The 22,407-nt window shown below is 42.5% G+C and overlaps 1 protein-coding gene across 6 annotated transcripts in view; it reads right to left on the reverse strand.

Annotated features, from left to right (window-relative positions):
* The window catches only part of LOC140716481 (ryanodine receptor 1-like), a 560,721-nt gene that overhangs the window by 266,248 nt on the left and 272,066 nt on the right, over nucleotides 1-22,407 (reverse strand). For all 6 annotated transcript variants that reach the window (XM_073029249.1, XM_073029247.1, XM_073029248.1 and 3 more), the window contains 6 exons: nucleotides 21,434-21,620; nucleotides 19,629-19,737; nucleotides 14,352-14,472; nucleotides 12,679-12,848; nucleotides 7,513-7,733; nucleotides 5,344-5,434 (listed from right to left, as the gene is read on the reverse strand). In XM_073029249.1, coding sequence (XP_072885350.1) covers nucleotides 5,344-5,434; nucleotides 7,513-7,733; nucleotides 12,679-12,848; nucleotides 14,352-14,472; nucleotides 19,629-19,737; nucleotides 21,434-21,620 — 899 coding nt within the window. The remainder of the gene's footprint in view (nucleotides 1-5,343; nucleotides 5,435-7,512; nucleotides 7,734-12,678; nucleotides 12,849-14,351; nucleotides 14,473-19,628; nucleotides 19,738-21,433; nucleotides 21,621-22,407) is intronic.

Raw genomic sequence — 22,407 nt, forward strand, 5'->3', positions numbered from 1 at the left:
ATATGGGCTCAGTTCAGGAAATGCTATGGTTTCCAGGGGTTTTCCGTTTCTAGCCCTGTCACACATAATCACCTTTTTTTACCTACTACGTACGATTCAGCATTCCATGTTTGGTATAGGAAGGGCATTAGACATTTTGAAGATCTTTTCATTGATAATCGCTTCGCTTCTTTTCAGCAGCTCTCTGTTAAGTTCAATCTGCCTAACGCTCATTTTTTTCAGATATCTCCAAATCCGACACTTTATTGCTCCTTTAATTCCTAACTTTCCTGAAATGCCTGCGAAAAATGCTATGGACCTATTTCTTTCCATTAATCCACTAGGTAAAGGTTTAATATCAATTATCCGAGATAAACTAGCAGCCTTACGACGGGCCCCTGTGGATAAAATTAAAATGGCTTGGGAGCAGGATTTAAATATCTCCTTATCCGAGGAGAGCTGGGACTCAGTTCTCAAATCGGTTAACTCAACCTCTCTTTGTGCTCGCCATTGCCTTTTACAGTTTAAGATTGTTCATAGAGCCTATATGTCTAAATCTAAACTATCTCGATTCTACCCTAGCATTAGTCCGCTCTGTGATAAATGCAAGAGGGGCGGAGCCTCTCTCATCCATATGTACTGGTTCTGTCCTAGCTTGGAGAAATTCTGGAAAGATGTCTTCACTACGTTATCATGTATTCTGAATCAGCACCTAGAACCAAACCCCTTAATTGCTCTGTTCGGTTTTTGGGGCGAGACAGATTTACGTCTGGGTCCGACCAAATGCCGAATATTATCCTTTGCCTCTCTCCTGGCTAGACGCTTGATCCTCCTTAGATAGAGATGTTGCCCCGCCCACTCATGCGCAATGGCTTAACGACATTATGGCCTGCTTGGACCTCGAAAAAATTCATTATTCAGTTCTTAAGTCGGATCTAAAGTTCCATAAGGTCTGAGGACCTTTTATCGAGTACTTTCATAACCTTCCTCTTGACTAGGGGTTTTTTTCTTTTCGGTCCCTTGCTTTCAGCTTCCTTTTTTTTCTGGTAGTAGGCATTATTATCCTCTGTTGCTAAGTGTATTCACAGTCTGGGGGTTTGATTGTCCTGATTTATACTCTCTATATTGTGTTGTGGTTGGTCTGGAGTTGGTTTTTTTTTGTGTTGTGGGGCTTGGGGAGGATACTAAGTTTACTTGTCTTCAATTTAGGTGCTTTTTTGTCAGATTCTCTTCCTTTGTAGCATATTGTCTTGTATGCTTAATTTTGCACTGTATTAATGTTCCTCATTGGGATTTGGGGTTTTTAATTTGTAAAATGTTTTGAAAAACTAATATAAAAAAAAAATTCCATGCCGTAAGCTTGTGATAATAAGCCTGATTCAGATGCATGGAAGCAGCCTGGAAAAGAGGTGATAACTGGGAAAATGGCAGTACACATTCAAAATACACACGTGGCTTTGCAGCAGTCTGTTAGCGTCACGTTTCAAACTTCTACAGCGGAGCACTGAAGGTTATGTAAAGTGGGAGAACAGCCTGAATGATAATGACGAGTGATCTGAGGAAGTCTAACCTTAAGCAGAAAATATCGCCCAGTTTCAGCTGGTAATGCTGAAAATAAGTAATGAATGACAAATGATAGCACTCAGTCTTCAGTCCAACCACAGCACATCTGTAATGCGATACCACATACTGCAACTGGAATTATTTGTTCAACTTTTAAGAACTGTGCAATTCTCTTAGATAAACCAGATTTTTTGACAGTTACTGACAAAGAAAACTCGATTCAAACATATAATGGGTAGCATTGCAGTTAATGCAATGCTACACAGCACCAGTGATCCGGGTTCAATTCCCGCCACTGTCTGTAAGGAGCTTGTATGTTCTCCCTGTGCCTGTGCTTCCTCTGGCTCCTCCAGTTTCCTCCCATATTTCAAAGACACACTGGTAGGAAAGGGCTCATAAGCCATGGGTGTTAGGGCATATTCAGGAGTTAGGTTATATAGTAAAATATTAACTTCAGTAACCAATCTTTAGACCTGACTGAGGATTGTAGATTAAATTTAAAATGCAGCCCTGGACAATAGTTTCCTGGAGCTTTGGACTCCGATTAACTGAAAACCAGACAATGATGATCAACATTTATCTTGTGTGCCTGGCATGTAGATGCAAAGAAGGAAGTAGAAACATAGAAAGCCTACAGTGCAAAAAAGGCCCTTCGGCCCACAAAGCTGTGCTGAACATGTCCTTACCTTGGAAATTACCTAGGCTTACCCATAGCTCTCTATTTTTCTAAGCTCCATGCACTTATCCAGGAGTCTCTTAAAAGACCCGATTGTATCTGCCTCCACCACCATTACCAGCAGCCCATTCCACGCATTCACCACTCTCTGCGTAAAAAACTTACCTCTGACATCTCCTCTGTACCTACTTCCAAGCACCTTAAAACTGTGCCCTCTCATGCTAGCCACCTCTACCATGGGAAGAAGCCTCTGACTATCCACACGATCAATGCTTCTCATCATCTCATACACCTCTATCAGATCACCTCTTGTCCTCTGTCACTCCAAGGAGAAAAGGCCAAGTTCACTCAACCTATTCTCATAAGGCACCCTCCAATCCAGGCAACATCCTTGTAAAATCTCCTCTGCACCCTTTCTATGTTTCCCACATCCTTCCTGTAGTGAGGCAACCAGAACTGAGCACAGTACTCCAAGTGGGGTCTGACCAGGGTCCCATATAGCTGCAACATTACCTCTCGGCTCTTAAACTCAATCCCACGGTTGATCAAAGCCAATGCACTATTTGCCTTCTTAACCAGAGTCAACCTGCACAGCAGCTTTGAGCGCCCTATGGACTAGGACCCCAAGATCCTTCTGAGCTTTCACACTGCCAAGAGTCTTACCATTAATACTATATTCTACCATCATATTTGACTTACCAAAAAGAACGGCCTCACACTTATCTGGGTTGAACTCCATCTGCCACTTCTCAGCCCAGTTTTGCATCCTATCAATGTCCTGATGTAACCTCTGACAGCCCTCCACATTATCCACAACACCCCAACTTTTGTGTCATCAGCAAATTTACTAACTCATCCCTCCACTTCCTCATCCAGGTCATTTATAAAAATCACAAAGAGTAAGGGTCCCAGAACAGATCCCTGAGGCACACCACTGGTCACCGACCTCCACGCAGAATATGACCTGTCTATGATCACTCTTTGCCTTCTGTGGGCAAGCCAGTTCTGGATCGACAAAGCAATGTCCCCTTGGATCCCATGTCTCCTTACTTTCTCAATAAGCCTTGCATAGGGTACTTTATCAAAAGCCTTGCTGAAATTCATATACATTACATCTACTGCTCTACCTTCATCAATGTGTTCAGTCACATCCTCAAAAAATTCAATCAGGCTCGTAAGGCATGACCTGCCCTTGACAAAGCCATGCTGACTATTCCTAATCTTATTATGCCTCTCATAAAATTTCCGGTTCATAAAATCTGCCTCTCAGGATCTTCTCCATCAACTATAACTTTGATCATTAGCATATAAAGTGTCATGTAATATTGAATCGAACAGGCCTCTGCCTCCAAAATATGATGCCTGCTCCTTGTTTCTGCTGAATAAAACTCTTCTATATCCTTTAGCTTCAGTGTCTCTCCAGTAACTTTGTTCACGATATAACAGTGGGCATACTATGTTGACCCTGGAAGCATGGTAACATGCGCGGGCTGCTCCCAGAGCACATTTGGTCTGTGTTGGTCGTTGATGTAAACCGTTCATTTCACTGTATGCTTCAATGTACATATGACAAATAAAGCTAATATATAGATATAGAACTATATGTTCCAGTTTGTGGAGCACCTTAACGTCGTCAGCAAACCATCAACCACATGATAAAACAAAGGGCAATTTCTGTTATCCTGAGGAATTATTCAAGGCGAGCTTTTCAGAACATGGAACAATTCTGAATTAGTAATGTTATACCTACTTGGCAATTAAAATTGCGGCACTAAATAAGCCTTTTTATGTAATTTATTAATAAAAAACCTGGCTTTGTGCTCCCTGGTGGGAGCCTTACTGTTCATCATTTTACTAGAATTAATGGTGAGTAAATAATTAACATCAATGCTTGAAAGTCTGCCAGGTGCTTCCCGCTGGGAGCTCAAAGTTACAATTCAAACACTGTGGTCAAAATACTACAGCGGGATCCGGTTTTCCTTACATATGGCTTCCAAGTAATCACATTGATAGCTTTATAAAATGATTTTTTATGTTACAAAATTAAAATAATTATTTTTCAGTCAACAATTACAACCAAAGACCTTTCACCTCTTTTTGGTGCAGAGATCTAACTAGTCCCTTTGCACGTACGCCTGACTCTCTGTTGGATATGCGGAACACTCCTTGTTTCAGGCCTCCTCCCTCAATTATTTTCCTGTTACATTGATAACTGCATTTATTGGCATAGAGAGTTTTAGACTGATGCAAGCTCAGTATATTCAAGCTAACCCCATTTCCCAGCACTAGGTCCATATCTCTCTTAACTAGAGTTAAAAAGTTCTCTACTTTTTTTATACCATTGACTCTTGCCATTAACTGAGGGGTATATGGACCCCAGGTTGGGAACCTCCGCTTTAAACTTTTGTCATTCACAGACATCTTAAATGTACTTAATGTATTTGCTTCAACCATTTCCTCTGGAAGCTGGCTCCATATATATTTATACAGGATTAAGTCATGAGGGAGAAATTTAAAGATGTTCAACAGGCTTTTTATTACACAGAATAGTAGGTGCCTGTAATGTGCTGCCCGGAGAGATGATGGAATCACTACTAGACAGATACCTAGACAGATCAGGATTAGACTGACACAGCTTCTGAGCAGGCAGATACACTCTTTAAATTGACATCATGCTGCTGCAGATAACACGGACCAATCCACTCACTCCTTTGCTGAACTTCCAAAACTGAGAATAACAATTTCAGATAAAGCCCCTTTTCTCTCCCTAAATCTGTGGCCTTACCACCTTGTGCATTGTTCTACCTCAAACTGTTACTACTTCATTATGTTCCAGCTTCATTTTTAAAAGTAAATCACTGCGATGAGGACCTGGGTTACAAACAGTCTCTCCATTTTTTCATGATCCCTGCTCTGCACTTTTCCAGCCGTGAAGAAGGTTCCTTAACCCAACCTGCTGTCTTGCCCCACTGAAATGGTTTGATTGTTCAGCGCTTTCAGGATTCTCTGTATTTGTGAACAATTTGTTGCTCAATTTCATACAACTTCTCAAAACACATACAGTATTTGATAAAAATACTATCAATATTTGATGAAAACAGGAGAGGTATACGCATGAAACTAACCTTGAGTGGCATCTTGGCATATTCATTTAATATCGGTACATCAAACACCAGTCGACGCAGCAGGTGCTGCAGCATTGATGGACGAAGATAGCTGTAAAAGCAGGGAAAGAACAGTCAATCTTAAGGTCGCAGAGTCATATTTTAAAGTAAATTTATTATTAAAGTACGCATATGTTACCATATACTACTTCAAGATTCATTTTCTTCTAGGAATTTACAGGAAAAAAGAAATACAACAGTATTTTATGAAAACATATACATAAAGAGCTACAAACAACCAATGTGTAAACGAAGACAAAATATGCAAAATAATGCCTAGAACATGATTTGTAAAGATTCTTGAAAGTGAGTCTGTATGTTATAGAATCATGTATGTTATACAGCCCTTTGGCCCAGTGACGAAGCTGACCAAAATGTCTTTTTGAACTAGTCTTGCTAAATAAAATAATAAATATCCGTTAGTCTCGAGAGACCATGGATTTGTGCCTTGGAAAGTTTCCAGGGCGCAGGCCTGGGCAGGGTTGTATGGGAGGCCAGCAGCTGCTCATGCTGCAAGTCTCCCCTCTCCACGCCACCGATGTTGTCCAAGGGAAGGGCAAGGGCTGATACAGCTTGGCACTGGTGTCGTCACAGAGCAAAGAAAGCCCAGCAGCGTCTCTACTTTCTGTGAAGGCTGGGGAAAGTCCATCTCCCACCTCCCCATCCTCATCACATTCTACAGGGTTGTATTGAGAGTATCCTGAGCAGCTGCACCACTGCCTGGTTCAGAAATTGCACCATCTTGGATCGCAAGACCCTGCAGCGGATAGTGAGTTCAGCTGAGGAGATCATCGGGGTCTCTCTTCCCACCATCATGGACGTTTACACTACACGCTGCATCCGCAAAGGAAACAGCATTATGAAGGACCCCATGCACCCCTCATACAATCTCTTCTCCCTCCTGTCGTCTGGGAAAAGGCTCCAAAGCATTCGGGCTCTCACGTCCAGACTCCCCCAAGCCATCAGACTCCTCAATACCCAGAGCCTGGACTGACACCTTGCCCTATTGTCCTGTTTATTATTTATTGAAATGCCTGCACTGTTTTTGTGCACTTTACGCAGTCCTGTGTAGGTCTGTAGTCTAGTGTAGCTTTCTCCGTGTTGTTTTTTTACGTAGTTCAGTCTAGTTTTTGTACTGTGTCATGTAACACCATGGTCCTGAAAAACATTGTCTCATTTTTACTATGTACTGTACCAGCAGTTATGGTCAAAATGACAATAAAAGTGGCTTGACTTGACTTGATGTGTGGTTAAGTGCTTTGCTCAAGGACGCAACACGAAGTTCTATATAGCTGTTACACGTATCCCGACTCTTGTATTCAGTGCCCCATTCAATGAAGACAAGTATGCCACATCACATTATATTGGTTTATTATTCTCACATGTAGTGTGATAGACTGACGAACTTTTATTTGGCGTGCCATCCTACTTCGAGGTAATAAAAAGAAAATAGAATGCAGAAAGAAGTGTTGTAGTTACAGGGAATGTGTGGCACAGTTAGATAAACGAAGTGCCGGGACAGTGTTGAGGTGGATGTGCGCTATAACTTTTGATGAAGGGGGAAGAGGAGTATTATTACGTTATCATCTTGGAGAGCGACGCCACCACCTAGCCTTTTTTTAAAATTAGTTTCCGCACTACTAGAAGACTGGCTATCGAATGTCCTTGAATAGCAAGCCTCCAGATGGCTATAGATCAAGAGGTTTGACCCGTGGACCAATGCGGCTGGGACACAAGCCAGGGCCTGATCAACTCGGGAGGGCTCGAGTGGGAGAGATTGTCTGATGTTGAAAGACCCAAATCACCTGATGACCCCAGGTTACTTCAGTGATGATGTGTCCCTGTGCACCCTAGGATGTATCTCAGCTTCAAGCCCGAGTATAGACAATAGGTGCAGAAGTAGGCCATTCGGCCCTTTGAGCCAGTACCCGCCATTCACTGTGATCATGGCTGATCATCTACAATCAGTACCCCCATTCCTGCCTTCTCCCCGTATCCCTTGACTCCGCTATCTTTAAGAGCTCTATCTAACTCTTTCTTGACAGCATCCAGTATAATCTGCAGCTGGATTGCTGACTGTACCAAAACAAAAACAAATTATCCTTGATTATTTTACAGCGACAAACTCACCTACAAAGTGCCATGAGACATTCTTCAATAACGTCCCTCTGTGCCTTAGTCAGTGAACGACCCCTGGACAATCGGTAAATGGTGTGGAGCATGGAGTCAATCATTATAGCTCTATGTTCTGTTCCAGCAAACAATGGGGCACACTTGGTTATCAGAGGAAGAACTGCGGTGCAAAGGTATCGGTTCAAAGCCAGAGCCATCTCAGTTGTACTGAAAGCGACCTAGGGAGGAACATCATTTATATCGCATGTCAATCAAATTCAATAACGCACTCAGGAGTATTAACGAACATAGCTTTTTAACACAACTTCACTCATTCAAATATCACTTAAAATTTAAACGGAGTCACGTGGAAATGATGGGGAAAGTCCTTGTAGCAATAGGTCACATCCAAATGTCTTGAATGTCATGGTAAACCCACTGCACCACACTATAAATTGGTAAATTGGTTTATTCTTGTTATGTGTACTGAGATACAGTAATAAAGTTTGTTTTCCATGTCACCCATCAGGTCATTTTATTACAGACAAAACATTAACCCAACTTGGACCAAAAATACCAGAAAGGTTGAAAAACCTCTCTATAACTGCTCAGGAAATACTTACTTCACTTTTTCTATGTCTTCTTTTTATCTTAAATGTGTTTCTGGAACTGTTGGAGCCCAAACTTACAGTTTGGACAACGATTGAGTAATCTAGCACTCTGCTGTCTCCATGGAAATTCTAGGTGGGGAGCATGAGCTCCAGCTGCCTCCAGGAGGAACAGCTCAGAGATGGGGCATGGGACCATATTCAACTCCATTTCCTGCCGATTAAAGCGTCGAGAAAGATTGAAGCAACGAGGCGAATGCGGAGGAGAGCAAGTCACTCTCCTTGGAAGGCGCTGTGTTCAAGCCGTCACTCTCTTCATGCTGCATGCATACTTTGATAATAAATTAACTTTTGAAACTTTGAAATGGGACCAGTCCAGTAGAATATAGTGAACATATGCTCACTGTTACGCTACTGAACGTCTGCATCAACTCAGAAATAGACCAGCTCTATTCTGAGTCAACTTGTGCATGTGCCGTGTGCTCTCTCTCTCACACACGTACACACACACACACACACACACACACACACACACCCCCCCCCCCCCCCCCCCCCCCCCCCCTAAGCCTCTTGATTTGGAAGAGGGGACTCAGTGTAGCCTAGCAAACTTGCTGAGGACACTAAACTGAGTGGAAAAGCAAATTGTACAGAGGATGTGGAGAGTCTGCAGAGGGATATAGATAGGTTAGGTGTGTGGGCCAAGGTCTGGCAGATGGAATACAACGTTGGTAAATGTGAAATCATGCACTTTGGAAGGAATGATAGAAGAGCAGATTTTTATTTAAATGGTGAAAGATTGCATCATGCTGTTGTGCAGAGGGACTTGGGAGTGCTTGTGCATGAATCACAGAAAGTTGGCTTGCAGGTGCAACAGGTTATTAGGAAGGCAAACAGAATGTTGGCCTTCATTGCTAGAGGGATTGAATTCAAGAGCAGGGAGGTCATGCTGCAACTGTACAGGGTACTGTTGAAGGTGCAACTGGAGTACTGTGTGCAGTTCTGGTCTCTAAACTTGAGGAAGGATATACTGGCTTTGGAGGCAGTGCAGAGGAGGTTCACCAGGTTGATTCCAGGGATGAAGGGGTTAACCTATGAGGAGAGATTGAGTCACCTGGGACTATACTCTCTGGAATTCAGAAGAATGAGAGGAATCTTATAGAAACATACAAAATTTTGAAAGGGACAGATAAGAACTAGAACTAGGGGACATTGCCTCAAGATTCAGGGGAGAAGATTTAGGACGGACATGAGGAGAAATTGTTTTTCCCAGACGGTGATGAATCTGTGGAATTCTCTGCCCAGGAAAGCAGTTGAGGCTTCTTCACTAAATATACTTAAGATACAGTTAGATAGATTTTTACATCGTAGGGGAATTAAGGGTTATGGGGAAAAGGCAGGTAGATGGAGCTGAGTTTACGGACAGATCAGCCATGATCTTATTGAATAGCGGGGCAGACTCAATGGGCCGGATGGCCTACTCCTGCTCCTATTTCTTATGTTCTTAAGTATGTTCTCTTATCTATACCTCATTGTGTACAGTTTAAATGTTCTTCCCAATCTCCCAAAATGACATTATATTTTGATATGTGTGCAATACATCTCTCATTACTTTATATACCTCCAACTGATTTCTGTTGATCTACATAAAAATAAACATTATTGTATAAAGCCTTCCACACCTCACTGATAATTGTCAAATTGATAAATGCCATTTTACAGACTAATACAAAAATAAAATGCTGAAAATCCTGGAAATTTCAAAGAAAACACGAATGAAATTGGCCAATCAGACAGCACCAATGGAGTGAGAAACAGTATTAATGTTTCAGGTTGATGAAAGACCTTTCAAAGAACCTGAAATATTAATGCCACCACTCTGCCCGATCTGCTGAGCATTTCCAGCATTTAGCATCTGTTTGTAAAATATTCTGGAAATATTGTTAAGGGAAGGGGGGGGGGGGGATAGTGCTGAAGAACAAAATGCAATGATCCAGGAGAAACACAAAAGCCAGAGGCAAACTCTGACATTTACACAGCACGAACAAATGTGGCATCATGGAATGTATTTGATGAAATTGATACAGAGCTCAAAGCACACTTTAATCCAGCACCATAATAAATAGTTTAAATTCAATACTCGATGCCAGAGGTGGCAAGAAGAGATTACTTTGTCAGTGTGAGACAAGTAAAACAGTGACATTTCAGAATATCCTTGGAGAGCGATGAAGGGAAGACTAACATGCTCATGAAGTAACGAGTTGAAAACATGCCGTCTTTTAACATGAGCATCCTTAATTGGATAAAGCAATGAGAACTTCAGTTTTGCAAAACATGACAATGAAAAGTACAGATTTTCACTCAGCTCAAGGTGCAGATGTGGGCTTATTGGGCAAAGCTACAGGGGCAGAAATGGTGACAATATTCATGGATGCGGAATTAAGAGTGGTTTACAAGCCAAATTAGTCAATTAAAAGTAATGTCCTATAACATGCCTAGTCTGGGGAAGTGTTACGAACGTAAGCGAGGTGCATCCAAGGTAACAGGGGTAGTTCGATTACCGATAATTGTCAAAGCTTATATCCAAGTAGAGACGATGTGTAAGTAAGCTTTCTTGCTTACACCTGGTAGTTCATTTATTTTCAAAGGTGAAAATCATGTCATGTTACCACCCCCATCCCCGCAGGGCAACCGTTGGGTATATGGGACTCTGCTAGAGGAAGTAGTAGAGGCTATTCTACATTGGGAATTTGAAGAGATTTGAAATGCCACCAAGGACTATCAAATTTCCACAAGTAGACTGTGGAGAGCCTGCTGACAGGTTGCATCACAAACTGGTACGGACGCTCTAATGAATAAGATCAATAGAGGATGAAGGGTTGTGGACTCAGCCAACTCCATCAGGGGCACAACACTCCCCACCGTCCAGGACATCTTCAAAAAGTGGTGTCTCAAGAAGGTAGCATCCATTATTAAGCATCATCACCATCTGGGTCATATCCTCTTCTCGATACTATCATCGAGGAGGAGGTACAGGAGCTTGAAGATCCACACTGAACAGTTTAAGAACAGCTTCTTCCCCTCCACCATTGTATTTCCGAATGGTCCATGAACACCACCTCACTAATCTACTTTGATGCTATTTATTTTTGTAACTTATATTGATTTTTTATGTCTTACACTGTACCACTGCCACAAAAAACATATTTCATAACATACGTAAGAGATAATAAACCTGGTTCTGAATTACAACTTTAAAAGACCTTTGGCATGTACATGGATAGGGAATGTTTCAAAGATACATTCAATGTCAGAGAAATGTATACAATATACATCCTGAAATGCTTTTTCTTCACAACCATCCACGAAAACAGAGGAGTGCCCCCAAAGAATGAACGACAGTTCAATGTTTGAACCCCAAAGCCCCCCCCAGCTCCCCACCCTCCCGCGCGTAAGCGGCAGCAAGCAACGATCCCCCCTCCCCCCAATAACAAAAAAAAACATCGGCACCCTCCACCGGGTACTCAGCGTGTGCAAAGCAGCAGCAAAGACACAGACTTGCAGTTACCCCAAAGACTATTTGTTCACCTGGTATTCGACATACCACAGTCTCTCTCTCTCCCTAATAAGGGAGAACGAGGTCTCTCCGTGTCTCTGTTCAGAGTGATATAGGCCAAATACAGGTAAATGGGACTAGCTCAGGGATGCACCTTGGTTGGCATAAACAACTTGGGTGAAGAGGCACATTTCCATGACGTAGAACCCTGTGATTATTTAACCACTGTGAGGTAAGAGTTCAGTCACTGAAATATTGCATCAAGCCTGCGGGTTCGGGTGAATACAGATTGAAGTAATGGGTTAATGGGAATACAGATGGAAGTAATGGCATTTACACCACACACTGCATCCAAAAAGGAAACAGCATTATGAAGGACCCCATGCACCCCTCATACAAACTCTTCTCCCTCCTGCTGTCTGGGAAAAGGCTCCGATGCATTTGGGTTCTCACGACCAGACTATGTAACAGTTTCTTCCCCCAAGCTATCAGACTTCTCAATACCCTGAGTCTGGACTGGCACCTTGCCCTACTGTCCTGTTTATTATTTATTGTAATGCCTGCACTGTTTTTGTGCACTTTATGCAGTCCAGTGTAGGTCTGTAGTCTAGTGTAGCTTCCTCTGTGTTGTTTGTTTTTTACATAGTTCAGTCTAGTTTTTGTACTGTGTCATGTAACACCATGGTCCTGAAAAACATTGTCTCATTTTAACTATGCACTGTACCAGCAGTTATGGTCAAAATGACAATAAAAGTGACTTGACTTGATGTTTTATTCTGAGTGAGTGAATGAATGAATGAAAGTGATATTCCACACCAGACCAATCAGAAGAACCAGCAACACGCTAAAATACTATTGTCCTATGTCTTGACACATTTTTGTAGCAAGGTGAAAACAGGTTGGCCTAAAGTACAGATATATGCAATGGTAAAATATTCGACTGCAAATGTACTTTGTACGTGTAAAACTTTGTGTGAATTTTCTAAAAGTCTGAAAGGTGGCACTTAAAATTATACTACTCACAGTATCTAAGGAGGCAGCAGCTCTCATATCAGGCAAGAAGCCAACTTCCAGAACATGGAGAAGGAAGTCCTGATTTTCTATTCCATAGACGCGATCCAGGAACAGCACCATGGGAGCTTTATGGTCAGGAACAAAACTAGCCGACATCTTAGGCTCAACGATGTTGCCATCTGGAAACCAAGAACAATCCAATTAATTCTAAACCCAGGATTCAGACCGCAACAGGCGTGCAGCTCAAGTTTACTTCATACTAAAAAATAGTTTGTAAATGAGGTTGCAGCCAAACCCATCTACAAAAAAAAACATAAAACAGGAGGAGTTAAAGCTGGCGCCAAAGAGCAACTTCTTCCAGCTCATCGTGAAACAGTTTAATTTCTTCTCTTTAATGTCTTTTCCTTTCCTTATCAAAGTGGCTAGGGTCCCGCCAGAGTCCGTGATCCGCAGCTGCAGTTAAACTGTGGTTTTTCCCCGGCGGTGGCTTCCCGCTCTTGGAGCTCACTAAGTGGACTAGCATTTTTGATGTCTCCAGGAAGACGTGCGCCTTTGGGGTGTGGCCCTGCAGACGGCCCGATTCCCCACCGAGGCCGCCGACTGAAACGTCACGCGAGATCAGAGCATTGAGAGAGCAGTGCATGCTGTTGTCAAAATAAGCCACGCTGCAGATTGCAACAACGGAACTGTGACCTGTTGGCCTCCCCTCTCGCCATGGCGGGAGTGATACCCCTCTCTCCCTCGTTAGTGAGAGAGAGCCTGTGGGGTGCTGAAGTGTTGAGATGGATTATTGTTTTTGATGGACTCTGGATCACGGTCTCTTTGGGGGCTTTGCTGTTTTACAACACACGGGTGGTGGGGGGACTGACGCTTTGCTAAGGCAGGCGGGAGGAGGGGGAAGGTTGATACTTTTGCTGCTGCTTGTGCATGGAAGGGGGAAGGGGGGCTTTGGAGTTCATGAGTGGATAAGATGGTGAAGAAAGCATTTGGCATCCTTTCATTTGCAGGCCAAGGCAAAAGATGGAGCGTAACTTTAAAGCTGTAGAAACACTAGTTAGGCCATCCTTGCAATAGCATGGACAATTGTGGTCACTGTACCACAGGAAGGATGTGGAAGCAGAAGTGATTGTCCAGGATGCTGCCTGGAATGGAGGGCTGTAGTGACAAGAAGAGATTGTTTAGATTGGCTTTGTTCTCAGTGGAGGCTGAGGGATGACTTCAGCAAGGTATGTATAAGACTATGAAGGCCATACTTGGGATAGACAGTGAGAGTCTTTTACACATGGTAAGGAAATCTAAAACTAAGGGCCTTCTGTTTCAGGTGAGAGGAGAGAATTTTAAGGGATATCTGAGAAGCAAGTTCTTCACACGAGGGTGGTTGTGACATGGACCGAATGGCCGGAAGAGATATAATCACAATATTTAAAAGGCAATTGTACAGGTACTTAACTAGAAAAGGAGTATTGGGATATGAGTTTAAGGCAGGCAAATGGGATTAGCACAGAGGCATCACTGTTGGCATGGACAAGTTGGAGCAAAAGGCCCGTTTTGGTGTTGTATTGTACTCTGATTCTAGGTTTCTCTCTTCAAGAATGATGCCTGACTTGTTGAGTGTATTTGGTAGTTTAGACATGTATTCCAGGTCAGGGGGTTACAGCGCCACCGCACCTGGTTTATTTTACCTTTTCCAAAAGCAGGTATCTGCAATGGCAGGCTTATAACACCAACTAAGTCTTCAATGGGAACCAGGGATCGCAGGATTGCTCGAATTCTTAACGCTTCACCTTTACCAGCTTGAATAAGCTATTAACAAAAAAAAGAGAAAAACAGGCAATCATTGAGAGTTACAGCAAAGCACCGTGGATGGCATGGAGCCAAAGAGCTGTATCCATGGTGAATTACTCTATGACTCTTTAAAATGAAGTTGCTTAACAAAAGAGCCATTTAGGTAATCATATTTCAGTCCCTGTGCTGGACAGCAAAAAGTCACAGAAAATTAATGACACAGAATCACTTCATCCATTGTGCCTGTGCTAGTTGAAAGAGTTAACCTCATTTAAATAGTGCCTGACAATGTGCCTATGTAATCGCACCTAATCCCAACCTCCAGTCCACGATCTATATGCAGCCCCAAAGCTCATGTTTATTGCATACAGTCATGCACCATTTAAATATGTTGAGGGTTTGGACTATTCCAATTTATTTAACCTTGCCCCACGGCTAAAAATTTCCATTACTAGAAACATCTGTGTAATTCTCTGAGACACAAGAGGTACTGCAGGTGCTGGAAATCTAGAGCAATACACACAACGTACTGGAGGTGCTCAGCAGGTCAGGCAGTAATTCTCTTCTGCATCCTTTCCTGTGCAAATACATCTTTCTGATAAAGCGTGGACCAGAATTGTACACAGTTTTGGTCCATTGTGTGTTGGTAGTCCTTAATGCTTAAATGCACGTGTACTTAATATATATAGTGGATTCTGGTGAATTGGGACATATCGGGACCAGTACATTTTGGCCCTGTTAAGCAGTTGCTTCAATTAGCCAAAGTGTCATGGAAATAATTAAAATGGTATAAAAAGACAAACTACCCTTTAACAGAGTAATGAATTACACATTTAAATGAAATACAGAACAAATTAGAACACTACCAATACTACTACAGTATTATAAAATTGTATTAGTTCCTAATAGTTATCGATCGACAAATTCATTCAGTGCACGCTGCTGTGTTCTTTTGATTGACTGTAAATGAACAAAATCAGCATGGACACCTAGTGAATAGACTATTTCATACAATGCTTTCGATGATTGCATCCTCCAAATCTTAACATTCAAGGTGATTGTTAATACCTTCAAATTCTTTGTAGTTCCTAACTTGTTTAAGTAGTGAAATCGTTTCCTTTTCACTCCCGGCCGTTTCTGCTCTCTCTAAGCCTGAATGCTTGAAACTGCAGTGAGCCAAACAGTTCTGAATTGTCTTACTGCTTATTTCTCGCCAACTATTAGTGACAAAAATCACTGCGTTTTGGACACAAACACATGCAATTGACACTATTTAAAAACTAGTCTAAGCATTGTAGTGCCTGATGGTCACACAAGTGCACGTAACCGATGCTAGTCAGAAACTGCTCGGCAACAGTCTCCTATCTCAATTCAGCAGCATAGTGCCCCAAATAAATGAAGGAAATCCCAACTATTTTCTTGATTACTTATTGTCTGCCCCAAATAAGCAGCTGCCCAATTAACCAGAATCCACTGTAATTAAATTCATTTTACACACCGAAATCTGGAAAGATGATCCTATCATAAAATTTGCCTGACTCGTTCAGGTTCAGCTTCAAGTCTGGAATTATGACCTTCTTGGAAGCACAGCAAGTAACCCAACAAGACACATAGTCATTTGTGAGGGCACTTAACTTAAAATGTGCAATATTAGAAAATAAAATGATATTAATATAACCACAAAAGTAAAAGTATTACAGTAATCGAAGGGCCATGTGTGGCTACCTATTCTACACAGAACAAGGCGCAACAAGTGGTCAAATCTACTCTAATTAGAACTGTTCTGCTCATTTTTTGCCTACCTCAGAATGCAGACAAGAAACTAGAGATGCAGGGGATGGGGATCAGAGCGCCGGAACAGATAGTGGAGAGGTTGTGGAGACAGATGTTGTTAAGTCCTCAGACAAAGACAGGAATCAAAAGGTTGAGCATGGTGCAATTAATGTCCTTAGCTGCGTATATTTCAATGCAAGAAGCATTGTGAGAAAGGCAGATGAGCTCAGGGCATGGAGCAACACCTGGAATGATAATTATAATACTGTAGCCATTAGTGAGACTTGGCTGCACCATGTTTCTACCTGCTCAACCAATACTGAAACTCACCTGTGAAGATGAAGATGGTAGAACTTGTGAAGGAGAGGCCTGCATACACCAGAGGACCATGAAGCATGACACTAACGACTGGTTCAGGATTAAAAGGTTGTCCCGTGAGCAGAATCACATCGTATTCAAGCTTCAAGATTATTTAGACCATAAGGCATAGGAGCAGAATTAGACCATTTGGCACATCAAGACTGATCTGCCGTTTAATCATGGATGATCCTTTTTCCCCCTCCTCAGGCTCACTTCCTGGCCTTCTACCCATAACCTTTGATGCCATGGCGTATCAAGAACCTATCAATCTCTGCCTTAAAGACACTCAACAACCTGGCCTCCATAGCTGCATGCAGTAACAAATTCCAAAAATTCACACCTTCAGGCTAAAGAAATTTCTCCGCATCTCTGTTTTAAATGGATGCTCCTCTATCCTGAGGCTGTGCCCTCTTGTCCTAGACTCCTCCACCCTGGGAAACATTCTTTACACATCTATTCTGTCTAGGCCTTTCAACATTCAAAAGGTTTCAATGAGATCCCCTTCATCCTTCTAAATTCCAGCAAGTACCGGCCTACAGCCATCAAACATTCCTCATATGATAATCCTTTCATTCCCGAATCATCCTTGTGAACCTCCTCTGAACCCTCTCACAGCCAGCAAAACTTTTCTCAGATTAGAAGCCCAAAATAGTTCACCATACTCAAGGTGAGGCCTCACCAGTGTTTTATAAAGCCTCAGCATCACATCCCTGTTCTTTTATTCCAGACCTCTTGAAACGAATGCTGACATTGCATTTGTCTTCCTCACCACCGACTCAATCTACAAGTTAACCTAAAAAAACACGAAATGCTGGCAGAACTCAGCAGGCCAGACAGCATCTATTGGAGGAGGTAATAACGACGTTTCGGGCCGAAACCCTTAATCAGGAGTGAAGTAACATGGGATGGTCAAGGGTGGATAAGAAGTGGGGGGAGGGATAAAGTAGAGAGCTGGGAAGTGATAGGCTGGAGGGAAATGGGCTAGGGGGAAGGGGAAAAAGAGAGAGAAAGAGAAATAATAGATAGGGATGGGGGTAAGGGTGGGGAGCAGGGGTATCAACGGAGGTCAGTGAGTTGGATGTTCATGCCGGCAGGAAGGAGGCTACCTAGGCAGGAGATAAGGTATTGCTCCATCGACCTGCGTGTGGCCTCATCTTGATGGTAGGGGAGGCCATGGACAGACATGTTGGAGTAGGAGTGGTCTGTGGAATTGAAGTGTATGGCCGCAGGGAGATCCCGCCACTGCTGGAGGACTGAGCGCTGGTGTTCGGCGAAACGGTCTCCCAGTCTGCGGCGGGTCTCCCCAATGTATAAATGGCCACATCGGGAGCACCGGATACAGCATATCACCCCAGTTGACTCGCAGATGAAGTGTTGCCTCACCTGAAAGGACTGTCTGGGGCCTGGGATGGTGGTGAGGGAAGAAGTGTGGGGGCAGGTGTAGCACTTCTTCCGTTTGCAGGGATGAGTGCCCGGAGGGAGGTCCGTGGGGAGGGATGGGGGGGATGAATGGACAAGGGAGTCATGTAGGGAGCAATCCCTGCAGAAAGCTGAGAGTGGGGGGGGGAGGGGAAGATGTGGTTGGTGGTGGGATCATGTAGGAGGTTTTCTCGTGTTTTTTTTATTTATTTCCAGCATCTGCAGATTCACTCGTGTTGCCTACAAGTTAACCTTTAGGGTTTTCTGCACAAGGACTCCCAAATCCCTTTGTATCTCAGATTTTTGGATTTTCTCCTCATTTAGAAAATATCCTGCACATTTATTTCTACTACCAAAGTGCATGACCAGGCATTTTCCAACATTGTATTTCATTTGCCATTTTCTTCCCAATTCTCCTAATCTGTCTAGGACTTTCTGCAGCCTTCCTGTTTCCTCAACACTACCTGCCCCTCCACTAATCTTCATATCGTCTGCAAACTTGGCAACAAAGCCATCTATTCCATCATCTAAATCAGTGATATACAGTATAAAAAGAAACAGCCCCAACACTGCCCTGTGCAGAACACCACTAGTCACAGGCAGCCAAATGACATCTAATGTCTTTCTTCAGTACATAAATATAAGGGAGAATGAAATGATTATTTTTCTGGATTCGATGCATAAAAGAAATTATTATGGACATTGTTCCCGTCAGGAGAGGGGTTACTGTTTTGGCAGTATTTGCTGAAGTTCAATAACCAAAGTCATTTACTTGTTTTGGCAGAAGATCTTTTTTCTCTCTTGTTGTAAGAAAAAGAAGATGGTGATGGACTTGTTAAGCCTGTATTGCTCCCTGTTACTACTGATGGTGAGGATGTGGATGTGGTGAGGACCTATGAGTACCTGGAGGTGCACCTGGATGACAAACTTGAGTGAAACACCAACACAAAGGCTGTGTACAAGAAGGTCATTTGGAGTGTGCATGCCTCTCCTTCACATGTTCTACCAGTCTGTTGTTGCCAGAGCAATCTTCTATGCAGTGCTGTGCTGGGGCATTGGTATCAACATCGGTGATGCCAGCAGGCTCAATAAACTGACTAGAAAGGCTGGCTCTGTTATAGGAGTCAAACTGGACACACTGGAGGCTGTGGTAAAACAAAGGACCCTGTGGAAAATCCTGGCAATTCTGGACAATGTTACTCTCCCTCTGCATGCCACCTTGGCTGAACACGGAGCACTTTTAGAAATAGACAAAACAACCGTGTTGCTCCAAAGACCGCCATTTGAGGTCATTCTTACTCTTGGCCATGAGGCTCTATAATGAGTCAACCTACAGCTGGGAAAGTGATGACCCCCTCCTGTTAGGCTGTTTGAGATAACTTATTTTTTATTCTTTCCACTTCTCCTCTAATATTTATATCTGTGGACTTGAATGCTACTGTGACATTGTAATTTCCTGTGGGATCAATAAAGTATCCATCTATCTATCTAATAAATTTAAAAAATATCTGTCAAGGCTTTGATGTAAAGTTTTGTAATGTGAAATAGGAACAGGCACGTATTTATGACAACTGTTCGACTGGAAGCAGCAATTGCTTCATCAATATTAGGCGATCACTTACATGCATCTCTGGAGCACATCGGCCCAATAGATCGATCAGTGCTGAGTAGAAAGACATGATGGCATTCCCCAGATGCACACGGTTTTCCTCATGAACTTCTTCACTAAAGCTACAAAGGATGAAAACTATGTTATTGATCGGGATGACGTTTCACAGGAACATGAAGAGAATGGGGAGACATGGTCCACATGCAGGCTGAAGGGATTAGATGTCATTAGTTTGGTATGACAGGAGCCTGTCTGCATGCTATACTGTTCTATTTGATTAAATATTCATTTACAATTTTTTTTTTCTTCAAGAGTTAAAGTACAAAAATGATCTTACAGTTATTTGTAAGTCAAGTAGCAGGATGAGTTGGATATGGATGGGGTGGTGGTATAAAATAGTGTGAGCAAATACCTTCACTACTCACTGTGTATTACTGCTTGGTATCAATAACTTTAAGAGTGTAAAGAAACTATTCCACAAACAATATAAACACTCAGTGGCCACGAGTGTGCGTTTGTGGTCTTCAGCTGCTGTAGCCCATCCACTTCAAGGTTCAACAGGTTCACGTTCAGAGATGACACTACTGGTGCAATGTGTGGCTATTTGAGCTACTGTCACCTTCCTCTCAGCTTGAACCAGTCTGGCCATTCTCCTCTGACTTCTCTCATTAACAATGCACTTTTGGCCACAGGCCTGCTGCTCACTGGATGTTTTTGTTATGCGCACCATTCTCAGTAAACTCTAGTGTGAAAATTCCAGGAGATCAGCAGTTTCTGAGATACTCAAACCACCCCATCTGGCACCAACAATCATTCCAGGGTCAAAGTCACTTAGATCACATTTCTTCCCCATTCTGATGTTTGGTCTGAACAACAGCTGAATCTCTTAACCATGTCTGCACGCTTTTATGCATTAGGTTGCTGTCAAATGATTGGCTGATTAGATATTTGCATTAATGAACAAGTGTACTTAATGAAGTGGTCACCAAGTGTATGCATGTTTACATTCACTGATCAATTTAATCTGTTTTAAATCCTGCCCCATAATTTTTATGCTGTTTTTATTTATCTTGAATGTGTCTCTTGAGTAGGTGAGGGTAATAACTGAAATCATCCCAGTCATTTTTCTGGCTCTGATGAAATTTGCAACAGGGGAAATGAAACATTCTACATCGACCATTCACCAATTAAGCAAGTATTTTCAGCAATTCTCTTGAGCACCTCATACTGAGTCATCTTCGTCCTAGATATCCGCCCTTATATTTCTATCTGTGACTATGTGTCAATTTTATTTAGACCATAAGACCATAAGTCACAGGAGCAGAATTAGGGATTTTGCCCATTGAGTCCGCTCTGCTATTCAATCATGGCTGATCTTTTTTCCCCTCCTCAGCCCTACTCCCTGACCTTCTCCCAGTAACCTTTGAAGCTATGTGTAGTCAAGAACTTTATCTTTTTTTTCTTTTTATGGATATGCGGAGAATCAATTACCTTTCTCTTTATGATATACTATTAGATTAATACTATGTTTGATCTTGATAATGTTTATTTTTCCTTTTATTTGAACTGTTATTGATATAGATATTTGTGATAATTCTCCTCTCATATGTACTTTTTTATTTAACTAATAAAAAGATTGATAAAGAAAGAACTTTGATCGCCTAACTCATCCAATCTAATCAATGAGGACCTTCTACATTAATCCACTTGGTCCTAACTCTCTATGCCTAAGCAATTCAAGTGCTCATTGAGACGCCCCTTAATGATGTTACTGACCCAGGAGCACATCACACCCGTTATTTAACATTGTTTTCTTACTATTCCCGTCTACGGTCTTTCTTGACTGTTGGTCCATCACGGGCAGGATCCTCAGAAATCTTGATGGCATCCTCAATAGCTCCTAGTAAACCACTACCACCTTCACCCCGTAGGGCTGGCCCAAAGCACTCGGGGCGACGTATCAGCAAGCGCACCACAACGTTGGCATTTTCTTCAACACTTTCACCTAAAATCACAAAACAAACACCCTGAAGGCAAAGGATTTTTACAGGCGCCATATGATTAGGAAAGGGAAGTCTTTAATTGTTTACAGAGTCTGGTTTCATTGCAGTAAGACATGCTGATGTTCTGATTTCCAGTGCAGAACAGATTTCCTTTTTATCATGAAATATATCAGTTATTTCCAACCATTGACATGGCTATGCCCCTGACTGAGGCATCACGGGAGGACACGGAACATTGGGAGCAGCAGGTTAGTTGCCGTGCGCTGTGTGTCCAGAGAGCTGAACCCTTCCGGGGCTGATTCTCTGGTCACAGAGCTCGGAAAAAGCGACGCAACAGACTTTTAACATCGTAAATCAGCGAGTTGTTTGTTATGTCTCCCCTCTCGCTGTGAAACTGGGACATCTCTTTTTCCCTTATTGGGGAGAGAGAGCCTGTGGTATTGTTGAATTACTGGATGAACGAGTAGTCTTTGGGGTACCGCAAGTCTGTGTCTTTATAGATGCTTTGCTGCACGCTTGAGTGTTTGGTGGAGAGCGCCGATGCTTGTTTTGCTGGGGGGGGGGTCGCTGCCTTGCTGCCGTTTGTTTGTGGGAGGGGGCAGTGGGGGGGTGCTTTGGGGTTCTAACATTTAACTGTCATTCCTTCTTTGGGGCACTCCTCTGTTTCCGTGGATGTTTGTGAAGAAAAAGAATTTCAGGATGTACATTTCTCTGACATTAACTGTACCTATTGAAATCTATTGCAGCTTCCTATTGAGTTTTGTGAGCCGACCTTAAATTCCAGAGTTG

This window comes from Hemitrygon akajei, chromosome 25 (assembly GCF_048418815.1).
Source record: "Hemitrygon akajei chromosome 25, sHemAka1.3, whole genome shotgun sequence".
NCBI lineage: Eukaryota > Metazoa > Chordata > Chondrichthyes > Myliobatiformes > Dasyatidae > Hemitrygon > Hemitrygon akajei.